We start from the raw sequence: 13,933 nt of genomic DNA, 5'->3' as shown, positions 1-13,933 counted from the left end.
ATAAACTAATATGAATTGCTGAGAGTAAGTCAGAAAAATTACATCTGCTAGGGTTTAATGAGTGCTGATTTATAAGGGATGTGTGTGTTACTTACTATCGGGTGGCAATCCAACTACATCCATTATAAAATATAAGTACTAGTAAGTAAAACTTAAAAGTAGCAGTAGCTAGTCTATTATATTTTTATTTTATTACCTTTTCATGGCACTGATATTTTATAATTTGTAATTTTAATTAATTAATTTAGTGTTGAGGTATACACCGAAGTCACGATTTCAGAAGCTCCCTTTGGAGTAGCTTCTTTTATTTGGTATAATGTCGTTTACAAAAAAAGTTAAAAATATTTGAATGTGAAACATCCGTCTAAATTGGTGAGACTCATACCAGAAACTCATATCCGCCATTGGCAGTTTGGTTACGCTGAAGAGATCTAACAAAAAAGCACAACCCAAGTCTTAGAGAGAAGTTTTAACATCGCAGTTTTAATTTAATGGCTAATTTCATGTCTTAAACGTTAAAGCATTAAGAAGTCGCTTGCGTAGATACACAGATACACAAACTCAAACTCAAATTCCTTTATTCAATATAGAAGCATTACACTTACTTATTGATAGCCAAATGAAACACTACCACCGTTTCGTAAAAGAAAATATTGAATATTGACCCGACCTTGAATATGAATAGAAATAGCCAGACACAGATATGATCTACTTTATTAAGCCTTTTTGCTCGTAACGCGGTATTTGTATGGATTGGCTTATTGTTCAGAACATATCAATTAAAACTTAACGTAATTAAGTGATGCTTACATTATCATCGCTTCATATTCAATTACTCAAAATGAATTCCTGATGTTTACTCGATTTTTTGTAAAGCGCATGCTTTCAATGCCGATACGTTTGTTGATTCTCATACATTAGTTTCCTTGTGATGAAGTGATATAAACATTGGGGGCGGATTTATGTAGCCATAGGGCTGTCAAATTTAAAGGGTAAAAAAGGGTGACTTCTTTTTGAAGCAAACGCTTAAATTAAAAAGGTCCGTAAAAGCTCGCAAAAATCTTTTAATATGGATTTTTTTCTTATACATCATACAGTTGTTCGTGCTTTAGGGAACAGGGGCAGCTATCATTCATAGGCCTAGTACTGCCGTTGTGTACAAAGTAGCACTTTTTTGTTTTCCATAGCGAAATTATTTTAAATTTCATCAAATCGATCCGTTCAAATGTCACTCTTTTAACTCTTTAGCACACAAAGACAAAATCAATACTTACAATGTGTTTGTCATTAGGTAAAGTACTAAATAGTGAAAAAATATTTTATTAAGATTTTTAAGATTCAGCAAGGCATAGTAGCGTTTATTTTAAATATATTTTGCAAAACTGTCCCACGGTTAGAAATTGGAATAAAAGTATTAGACAAATTCACTGTTACATATTGAAAAAACCGTTCTACCAACCTGGTATCAAGTACTAAAACGTCTTTAATAGCCCATAATACGGTATAATTGAGGAAATTTCATCAATTAATATTATTAAGCAAGCTAAACATGTATGGTTTCATAAATCATCTTCGTATACGGTCCGTTGCGCCGATTATACCGATTATTAAGCAAAACATTCGTCCGGAAACGTAGAGATCATCACGCGACAAAAACGTCCATATCTCATGCGCACGCGCATACAAGTATACGTTGTAGATTATTCTCTTCGCAATACATACTACTTACAAATGTCAGCGGAAAAATTGACTCCCATTTATTTCGTTAAGTGTGAAATTATTCTGTTTGATAGGTTCCGTAATATGTTTTATACTTTTAAACATATATTTTTTGATATTTTATGATGATTAATTTAATATGTTGAGAAGATAAAGACAAGTACCATTTTTTTATACTCACGGTTCAATCCTTTAGGATGTCACAGGACAGACACGTTACAAATTGTTATTTCTATTACAAATATCGTTAAACTTTTTGGCATCGGTATAAATAAATAAGGCATAAATAGAATAAATCATACTTGACTGATGATTGCTGATTTAAGTCAGGGCAAGCTTTGATCTCATGTTACCGGTGAAGGAAAACATCGTGGGGAAGCCTACATGTATCGGTTGATACCGTCACATGAATATCCACTAACCCGCCCTAGAACAGCTTAACTTGACAACAAAAAGATCGAGAGAGTATTATGTCAGACTGTTTTTACATTATATTCAATGATATTAGTATGTTATTTGAAGTATCAGTCTGTCAATGTCTTTTTTAGGGAAATGGTTCGGAGGCTACTCGATCACACCACATATTTATCTCAGTTTTTCATGATATTTTTACAAATTAAGAATATGAAAATTTAGTGACGTTGGCCTGGGTTTGAACTCGGAATCATCGATTAAGATTCACCTCTTCTAACCATTACAGCATCATAGCATATAAATTATTTAATTGCATTTAAAACAAAATTGATTAATTTTAATGATGCATGACTAAAAAATTTAAAGATAAACATATTTTTCGTCGCGATAGTACATTTAAGGCAAGTGATTAATTAATATGCCGGCAGTACAGTCATGTGACAATATACGATTATATTCGCACGTTCATCGCTTTGTGTTAAGGTGGAGGACTCGCCGTCAACTTTATTAAAAAAAAAAAACCTAACGATATGTGATTATAACAATTCTATATAAGAACAAATACTTTTTAGGCGACGACTGTCCATGTCAAAGCTTATTTTCAGTGCAACATATATGTAAAGTTTGACGGAAACTTCTTTAATTTTAGTCAATTTTACTGAGTTAGATGTTTACCGAATATGTTCCTTGTGACGTCAATTTAATGCAACACACATGTAACGTTCTGACGAAACGTTTTATGATCAATACTTATTTTACTTCATTGAAATATGCACTGTTGCATTACACAATACAATCCTTCTTAGTGTGATTTTGTTACTTAGATATGGAATTTTAAAAACTCCATAAAAACCACATCTCAAGCTACCCTTACATATTTTATTAAAGCTATTTTGGTTTTCGCGTGTTTCGTTTCGACATCGACATTAATCTTTATAATTTAACTTTAAGTAAGATGTTTACATCTTACTTAAAGTTAAATGGCGAATGAAGATCAGCGGGATATTTCTGGCTTAAGATAAAAAAGCGAAAAAGCTAAGCGAGATACCTAGTTGTTAAAATGTCTGTGTTAAATTTAACCGTTTACGTTATTGAGTTTAAAAGATGGAACGAAGAATCAATTAATTTATACATAATTATCATAACAAGTATTTTATCTCATTTTAAAAGTATATTACTCTAAATATCTGTGTTATAAAAGGTTAATTATCATCAAATCCAATCAAAAACATTAAGATGGTCAATTACTACTTTTTAACTAATTATTCTTAACAATTATGGTTGAAATGAGGCCTCTGACCACAGTAACTTTCTTAGTTGTTGTGACAAATTTAAAATTTCTAGATATTTTAACGAACTTTTAATCAATGTAATGATTAACTCAAAATGCACTTATTTAATAGTAAAATATTTTGTTTCAGTGAGGGTTTATTCACGAGTCCCGTGAATGCTTCACCTGTCGACTACGCTAAGGTAAGTCAATAATTACTAAAATATTATACACATATGTTTTACAATATATACAACAAATTCATCTGTAAAAAATGTATAATTAATTATAATGAATACACGAACACATTAAATAATCACAATTTTGATCCTATCGACCTCTATACTTTGCGATGATTCAACACGGCCCACCCATGCGGAGACGCTATAAAGTGGTTTAGACATGTGTCGCTAGATGGCGTTGTTTACATGCGCGCGCGCTGCGGTCAAAAGGCAACTTACAGAAAATTTTATTGTCTTTTAACGAGCCCTAAATGGGTTTGATAAACAAATATTAAGTTTTATGTTATTTTGTTAGTTGTTTCTTAGGAATGTAGAAGTTACGGCCGGTATGAGTTTTATATCTAGCGCATCATAAATTGTTTGTTTTTTAAATATTATTCACGACTTTGTTTTTATAGATAGATAGACTGTCCAATGGGCCTATATATTGCCAATGTGTGGTGATCACCATCCATAGAGAAAAGTACTGTAAGTAATATTAATCATCTCTTTCAACGCCAATGCGATACCAACCTTGGAACCTTGGAACTACAGGCACATAACATACATAGGTGCCTATTCACTTCAAACCGGAATACAAACACACTAAGTGTTGCTTTTTGGCGGTAGAATATGTGATGAATAGTACCTGCCCAGACGAACTTGTACAAATCTACCAAATAATTACTTACTTAAAACGGTGCGTACAATAGTATTAAATAAAAAAAAAATAGCTTAACGTATTTTTTTATTAATTATTAAGCAAAGATTGCATTCATTCATTCAAATTATTCAAATTTCTACTATTAAATGTCGTTGAAAAGTTTTGTGATCATTTTCTCTTTCGAGTATTTTCTAGAAAAAGTTTTAACGACTCTGGACGCGATCTGCTCCTAACACGATCGTAATTGAATTTGAAATTGCCGCGTGTGAACCGCACGCGCGTGTGCAGAATCCATACATTCCGAATTGCGAATTGCGCACGACGCCATCATTTTTATGTGGAAAACTTTCTCGTAAACGCCTATGGGAATTGGAAACTATAATGAATAGATGCGGACTCGTGAACGTCTTAATGAAAATTCTTGTTTCTTTGTTTATAAATACTTTGAATATCTTCATAGTTTTTAGGGTTTTTATTGTATGTTTTTATAGTATATCTCCGTTATATATAAATAATAAAATGGTTTAAAGGTAAAGTCAAAATAAAATTAGTCAAAAAAGAAAAAAAATGAATTGATTTCATTCGATGCAAGGGTCGTTACTTTGTATTTGTATTGTGATCGTGTTTTTTTCACGCAATTTATTTGATTTTTAAGTTTAATTTTAACACAGCTATGTTAATTTTAAGGTTATGTAGGTACATAAGAAATTCTATATATACTTATATATATATATATATATATATATATATATATATATATTACTTATAAATAGATATAAGCCCAGTAATGATTGAAACTTAATTGTAAGGAACCAATTGTACATAACAAAGAAGGCCTAGGTTCTAGAACAAGATAACTGCATTTTATTGTATTAGTTTTTTTTTTATTGTTGCTTTTATTTGTGCTGAGAGGACACATTATTTCGCCAATGTCACGTGCGTGTTGTTATATTATTACTACAACCGACTTTGGCAAGTTACAAAAGATAATATCTAAATTTCGAATGAACAAAGTTCAAAATATCCATACCATTCAACGGTGTCATTTGCTCTGTGTCATTGTCGACAAATTTCAATAAATGATTTATATTGTTACGTCACTGACAGCCAGGTTAGAGAATATTTACCAAAATACTATTCATATAAATACCAAAATATAATCAAGGTAAATAATCTATAAAGTAAATCGTAACAAACTTTTACACACAAATGTTGCTGTTTTTTTTATATTTAATTATAGAGACCGTTTGAACTCTTTGAACGCTTTCCAGGATCCTCTTGTAAAACATTACCCCAAAAAAGAGTAACTCTATGCAATCCAGTAACAGGTGTAATAAGTTTGTGTTCTTTATATGGACGAATATTATGTGTATCACAGTTATTTTATAATTTGTCATTCGTTCGTATTACTGTATCTGAAATAATGGCTTTGATATGTAATGACTGTTCCTTTAACATTAATAGTTCATTAAATTAAACATAACTCTTTATTTCTACGACTTATATAGTAAATATTAATTCCATTCGTTCGATCATAAAGTTTTTCTCCCAGCGAAGTCGTGACTAACAAGAAATATCGGCAATGAGCGTTAAATACGCAAATGATTCATTTTTTCAAATGTCAATAGAAAAAAATATTTTCCGCGTCCACAATTCTGATGCTAATGTACTAAAACTGCGAATCTTCAGTCCGTCGAGCATCGTACCGCGAATTTAACGATTTGTAACAGCATCCATAAAACAAATCTTATACGCTTTTTTTCATCTGAAGACAAGGCCGCGGCTATGTATAAATAGCCGTTAATTCATCAATTAAAAATCAATAGTGTCTGTGTAACGAAGATATGGTTTTGGCACGCTATGCGCGGGCGCATGTCGGTGTCACTCACCCCGCGGGACGACCTTGCAATGCTAACCGGTCAGTGTTGTCGTCCTGCTCTCGCGATGTTGTACCGGTCTAAAACTGCTATTACCGTCTCTGTCTAATTGTTTAAATTTATCTTATAGCTGTACTCTTCGCACATCACTGACTAGTGCATAAAGTGGACATTAAAAAATAAAATGTTTTCCAAAAATTATAATAATAATACATCATACGTAAATTATAGATTGGATTTTAATCGCAGATCTTACAGGTTGAAATTCTTTCCTATGGTGGTTATAAAAAAGCCAGTTTCATATTAATGCAAATACTATTTCAATCATAGTTTAGTTATATATATATATATAACATACAAACAAACAAAATATTTATATTAAAGGTATTAGTATGGGGGGTCTAAGAAGTAGAGGTAGTTGTGAAAACGAGCGTGAAATGTCAATATGTGATATGCCATATTGGTTGTAATAATCATAAAATTTACAGGATATAGGAATCAAAATCGACTATCAACATTTCGCGATTGAAATACAATGTTCATTCTTATAGAATCTCACAGCAAGAAGGCACTTGCGCAACTGTGAAATATTAACGGGCTTTTACGTAAATCTACTAGTAGCTTAGAACTTACTCCTCCGCCGTTCATATAAGGCTTTTTCCCGTCGGCATACAAACCGTACAATTTTAGTTTAATTGCGCCTAATAATATAAATGAATGTATAAATCTGACTTTTATTTTAACTGACTTAGTCGCTTAGTGTCCCATGTGACGGGAAGGGGGTTGGTATCGTTCGTAGGTTTAGGTATAAAAAGCCCATGTCCTTCCTTGGGGTTCCAGCTTGCTTCATATCAAATTAATTCAAAATATCGATAAAGAAACAAAACTCGACGTGTCCGCTCCGCTCCTGTGTCGGTATAGTTTCGTCTGTGCAAGTTATACGCGTGCAAGTCGCAGGTCGTGAGAACCGGCGCTACAGGAACTAAAGTGTTAGCTGCTAAAGGAGCGGTCTATCATAACATTGTTGCTTTACTAGACTCTGCTTTAAAAGCTTCTTATTGCTCTGCTATGGGAAATTATGTTAAAATCATTATATTTTTAAATATATTTGTTAAATTCATAAAATAAATACACGAAAAGGTGACGGAGATGATGATGATGAAACAAAATCAAAACATTATTTATTCTAGTTATCAGGTAATCTTATTCTTATGAGCAGACGTGTAACAGATACGTGTAATACGTGTACGTGTACATTGCACAATCTTGGCTGGGTGAAGGAATCTTCTCTTAGAGAATATTTGAATTTTATTTGAACTTAATAAGTCGAATAAATGTAAGAACAAATTTTTAAGTCATTGACCCCTAAGGTAAGGAGTCTCCTAGTTTAGGTACAGGGTCTCTTTGATATATCTAGAGAACATATTGTAAACATGTAACATATTGTAAACCAATAAATTATTATTATTATTCCACCACGCTTCTCTACTGTCTATTAACGAGTAACTGGATTCACGTGTCAGATTTACCTCACGATAATTACTTTCATGATGAATTGTGAACATAAATTAAGCACATGAAAATTCAGTTATGGTGATCTGGTTTTGAACTATGGACTATCAGTTAAGATTCACGTCATTTAACCACTGGACCATCACAGCTCTCAATTACATAATATTATGTAAATAATAATAATAAAATGCAAAACAAAGAAACGAATTCGTTGCGTCTTGTATGTAATGTGAGCTTTGTAAATAAGCTATTTTGAGCACAAACACAAACAAATACACGAGTATTCCATTGTTTTTCTAAGCTGATTGATGTAATATTAGCAAATACGGTAGTGTGGGTAAATATATATTATATGCTTAGAATATTTGTTTGACTAGCTTTATTTGTAGAGTACGTATTTCTAAGTTTATTTTTTAAAATTCCGTTTACGTTAACTTTAATAACTTGTATCTATGTATTGATTTAAAATTATTTTTTATAATTAGAACTTAAATAAATCCACACAAATTAAAATTAAAAATAGCTACAGTACAAATCATAACCGCTTGGAATAGGGACAAGAATGATAGCAAAATGAATCAACTTCTGTAACCAGTAGATGTAATATAACATTTAAAATTTCATTAAAAATATATATTCTAATATAAACATCTTATGTACCTGGTGCCTTTTTACACAGGCTTACTCACTATTCAATTCAGTACAGTATTTATATCTGGTGGAGTAACCAATTAGTTGCACAAAACCATCAGAAATATACATAAAAAGGTATATAGCAAAGTACATATAATAAAAAAAATTCAATCCCGAAAATAGAATATTCAATAACTCCTGGTAACATAACCTTCATGCATACCTATTAAGTTTATCTAAGGAACCATAGAAACCTGATCTAAACCAGAATCTATAGAAATGTGAACCGTGAAACTATCTATTCACCCCTTTCGCTATTAAAAGCCGTAATTATATTATTTGCCTCAACTGGGAATCAAACTGGTTCCTTGTCTGTCAATGGAGCGTGAAAATGGTACAATACGAATATTCGGTTACATTATCTTTTGTTGGTGAGAGTTTAAAATATAATAATAATAAATGTTTATTCTTAACCGGCTTTGAAAAGTATGATCTTTGTCCAATAAAAAAGTACGTTACGATTTTTTTTTTTTTTTTAATTTATTAATTTGTAACTATGTTAATGATATCATAATTAATGTTTAAGAGTGTGTGCATACATAGGCGTTTGCACACACACAGTCATAAACATGTTCACGTTTGCATCGTAACGCTTAGTCCTATAAAAAGGAAATACGACATAGCTGGATGTATTTTTAAGGAAGTTTAAAAAGTGATAAGTCGCTAATTAGAATTATTTGATATAGAAATAAAATATATTTTTTTTTACAATTTTATTTGAATTTCGAAACCAGAGCTCATCGTACGAGACCGGAAAGAAAGTTCAGAGAAAAACATAAAATCTTCTCATGACTGATAAATGTTAATTTCGATATACCGCATAAAAAGTTTTGTCTACGGACAAGCTTAGATAATTTTTTATCCATCTAATAAATTACCATTCAAAGAAAACAAATGTCAGAGGGTCAAAACTACTCAATTCAAATATTTAAGTACATCACTACAAAAGATATGATTCAGATCACGGACAAAACAGATTCAATCTTGTGTATTACGTATTCGGACATTAATAAATTCTTTAGCCGAGATGGCCCAGTGGTTAGAACGCGTGCATCTTAACCGATGATTTCGGGTTCAAACCCAGGCAGGCACCACTGAAATTTCAAGTGCTTAATTTGTGTTTATAATTCATCTCGTGCTCGGCGGTGAAGGAAAACATCGTGAGGAAACCTGCATGTGTCTAATTTCAACGAAATTCAGCCACATGTGTATTCCGCCAACCCGCATTGGAGCAGCGTGGTGGAATATGCTCCAAACCTTCTCCTCAAAGGGAGAGGAGGCCTTTATCCCAGCAGTGGGACATTTACGGGCTGCTTATGTTATGTTTATGTTTATGTAAATTCTTTAGAGATTTCTAAGGATAGTTTAAGCTTACCGCATGCGATGTGAAACTGAGTCATTAAAATATTATATTTTAATATTATAAAAATAACGTCATGTGTTTTGTGTCATATTTATTATGTACCAGTGTTAATATATGCCATTAATTACTACATTATATAATCAATATTTTATTTATATTTCCATTCAATTTTATTGAACTCTGTGATCATTTTATACCTTATACTCCGTTTTTAAACGCCACCATACCTTGTTTATTATTTTGACTAACTTTTCGAAACCCTCGAGAGAACCCTTGAGTACGAGCTGATGACGCACGCCTTCTAATGAACATGAGCACGAGCTTCTTCAAACTCAAAGACAAATAAACGTTAGATGTTTTATAAATATACTATTTAAATATTACGAGAGGAAGATTGTACTAGAAGTAGGACTTGTGGTCGAACATACATAATATCTCATTTTGTAAACTAATTAATTTTTTTTTAATTGTCTTTCAGTCAGTAACGCCTGGATCCGTCTGTCTTTTGTTATAATTATCAATTAGCTTATAAAATATAAAACACAATCTTAATAACTCGTCAAAAGAACAGAATATTTAAAGAAAAATCGTTTACATTTAAAAGTCCTGTATTATCATAACGTCTGTGTCGACCCTTATATTTGAGATTAATCTATGGGAAGACGCAGTTCACTGACCTTATCTGAAAGAACTTCAATTTAACTATATTCAAAGGCATTGAGGTGAGGATATTCAGTCTATTTTAATGTAAAGCAGTCGGAAACAATCGCGAAGGGACGTGAAGGAACGCACCCTAAATACAATGACCGTTTGACATCGCTCTATTCAAATCAAAAAACTTATCTATCCGTGTATAAATTATCTTTAATAATAATAGTTTACTGATATTTGATCCGTATCAGATCTTAACTTTTCAGAAGTTCTTTTTTTTCTATTTTACATAAATCCAAATATTGTTGAGATGGTCCAAAGATTAGAACGCGTAAATCTTTAACGATTATTTACTGATCTCAACTCTTTCTCAACCTGGTTGCAACTAAGATTTTACTATCAGAAGACACAACTTTTGACTCTGACTTTGGCCATACGATAGCAACTAGAGCTACGGCAGTTATTTTAATATAGTTTTTTTTAAATAAAATATTGTAATGATATCAAATGCTGTGGAGTCATTAAAAGGTTAATCACTCTTTAAAACCACACATATAAAACTACCAGTGAATTCACTATCCGTAGTCACCTAAACAATTACTCTAAGCGTATCAGTTAATCTGATAGTTCAGAGAACACCGCACTTTACTTATCTTGTTACTGTATTACTGGACATTTGTTGGCTTATCTTGGTCTTTCTCACGACACACGGTATGTTTGTCAAGTATCAAGCTTACGATAATACATTAAACGCACTTTAAAAATGATATACGCAGTTTCATGTACAACACAAAAATGCTGTAATCGCTAAGGAAACGTAAATTAAATGAACTGTTGTGGAATATCTTCTAGTATTTAAATAAAAAAAATATTTTGGGATCTTATTCATGTTCGAAGATAATTAAAACTATACTTTTTGTTAAAGAAAAAAATCTTCACAGACATCATCAGAATACTAAGTTTCAGTATTACCATTTAATTGCATTTTGTGATTGTATTTTTCCCCACTTATTTATTGTTGTACGGCAGTTGTCTTTGAATAGTTTCGAATTAATGTTATTTCTCTCCTTAGCTCTTATTATGGCGTCTGCTTTCAGCTTGAACTTGTGCGGGTCTTGTGTTAAATAAAGAACGAATTAAACAATGCACTACAAAGGCATACCAATGTCAACTCAGTTCGATAACTTAACTGACATATCGATTAAATCACATTCGTGTAGTCATAGGTCATGTGTCTGATTCTCATTGTAAGATATGTGTAACGTTCGGACATTACTTATTACATATATATATATATATATTCTTTGGTACGTAATAAACTATCACCTTTTCCCATATATATTGGTAATTATTTAAAATCAAATTAAAAATGTACAACTTATCACTTTTGAAGCATTTTATTAATTGATTTAAATTAAAAACTAAAGAATGATTTTTTATTAAAATTATTAACACCTCGCCTTATCGCATCCACTTGTGACAGGAGGGTTAGTTTTTTGCCCAGAGGATTGGAATTGCGATTCAACGGGGAAATGCTGTTAGCAGTCTTGACGCCAATCCAGGCGATTAAGATTTATAGAGGAACTATTATTAATTCACATTTGTATTTAAAGACTTAATGTTAATAATTCTTATGCAAATAAAAGTTTTCATTCAATCTTATCCCGAAACTGTCACTCTTTATTGAACTGGTATGCCTCATCCCAAAAACCTTTTTAAATCTATTTATATGCTTATATATTTATACTGCACTTACAAGAATTATACTTATTTGAAAGAATTCATCGAATGCGATTGAAGATTAAGCACCTATATTATTATCTAAGCTTTGCAGCATCAAATTGTCAGTGCTCCTCATTACAGACAAAAATCTCTTTCGAAATTCATCTCTTACAGTTCAAGTTTTTCGTCGATAGTCACTCTGGACATTGCCTATATATTATATTACATACATAAATTACAACTAAAAGTTTTAATATAATTGCATTTATTTTACTTCGTACTGAATATATATACAACATTTGTGAACAAAAATGTTATTAACTACATAAAAAATATGATTGACATTAATCAGGCGACGAGACACAAGCCACAGCCTTCGAAGGTCTGTAAGGCACATTTAGAGACATTACACCAACAGTGACTGCTATATGATTGATTATGATTAGACTAGATAACGATGGTAGAGTCACCATAAAAATGGTGTTAATTTTTTGAAATTAAATTTCTCAAAATATATATTTTAATGTGACTACACGCGTTAGTAATAAAAATAAGTTTAGTATTTAATTTAGATTCGTAAATCGTGATAAAGCATATCATATATTTTGAAATGATTTAATATTTATTAAAAATAGTTTTAACATCGATTTCTTGCCGGTTCCATTTTAATTTAAATAGTATAAATACGGGACGATTTAAAAGTACCTACTAAAAGTAAGAATTACTGTTTAAAAATTAATCAAACCTTCATTCAACATGCACTTATCGGTTACTTTTGATTGGTTACAAAGTGATGCCTCCCAAATCATGGTCACCCTAATCATAAAGGCATGAAACATTATGTGACAATTTGATAGATTCCTTCGAATATTCCAGTCGTTTTGTTTGAAAATACTTGATTTATTATACGTTATTAATCCATACAGTTATATATATGGACGTAATGTTTGGGTCTGGTCTATTTAAGTTTTATTGGGTTCAACGAACCAGACATCTTATTCTTTGAAGATATTTTATAGGCTTCAATTTATAAAGGTGACTTCGAATTGTAAATTTAAAATTGTTGATATATGCGTCGTATATTAAAATGTTCGTGATCGTATTTTCGGAGTTAAAGACATCAACGCGATTCTGGTACAACTTTATCGATATCGAATATTTGTTTTACATTTAAAATATATATAATAGGTTACATTAGCATGGATATAACACTTTGATAAATTGTCGTTAAATTGTAATAAATATGTTTCATCGCCTGGCATTTTGTAAATTTGTACGCATGGGAATAACATCGTGTTAAGGCGTGATTACATGGTGTTGACACGTGATGCGAAGAGAAGAATACATTACAAGAATAATATTAGGCATTAATGTGAATAATTTTTAGGCAAGAGGAAGTATGAAAAAAGGTACTCAATGATACCTGATATATACTAGAATGATGTAAGTTAAGATATGACAGAGAGATGTTATTTGGATAACACCAAATTATTCTGCTGATGAGAAATTGAGACAACTGTTTTTTATAACAGTATTTATATTTTCTTCTCTTTCTTAAAAAATAATCTAAAATCAATTAAAAACATATTTATAAAAGTCATTGTCAGACAGATATTTAGTGGAATATAATATAGGTACCCAATTTATGTCTTTTTTTAAACCTAAATTTGCAGATCTCAGTGATTTTTGACAATCAATAAGTAAGTGTAACACTCCCTTATTAATAGGAGATAAGATAAAGTCACGTAGGTAAATAATACATAATAGAAAATACATCCTTATTATATAAAACATTGTTAAATAAAAATATTATACAGGTCAAATGAA

At 31.2% G+C, this 13,933-nt stretch overlaps 1 protein-coding gene across 2 annotated transcripts in view; it reads left to right on the top strand.

The window, feature by feature from the left end:
- Window positions 1-13,933, top strand: part of LOC125064740 (TNF receptor-associated factor 4) — a 111,131-nt gene that overhangs the window by 43,386 nt on the left and 53,812 nt on the right. For both annotated transcript variants that reach the window (XM_047671935.1, XM_047671934.1), the window contains exon 2: window positions 3,555-3,606. In XM_047671935.1, coding sequence (XP_047527891.1) covers window positions 3,555-3,606 — 52 coding nt within the window. The remainder of the gene's footprint in view (window positions 1-3,554; window positions 3,607-13,933) is intronic.

Source organism: Vanessa atalanta, chromosome 6 (genome assembly GCF_905147765.1).
Source record: "Vanessa atalanta chromosome 6, ilVanAtal1.2, whole genome shotgun sequence".
In the NCBI taxonomy this organism is placed as follows: domain Eukaryota; kingdom Metazoa; phylum Arthropoda; class Insecta; order Lepidoptera; family Nymphalidae; genus Vanessa; species Vanessa atalanta.
The sequence above is the reverse complement of the archived record's forward strand: the minus strand, read 5'-3'. Positions and strand labels throughout refer to the sequence as shown.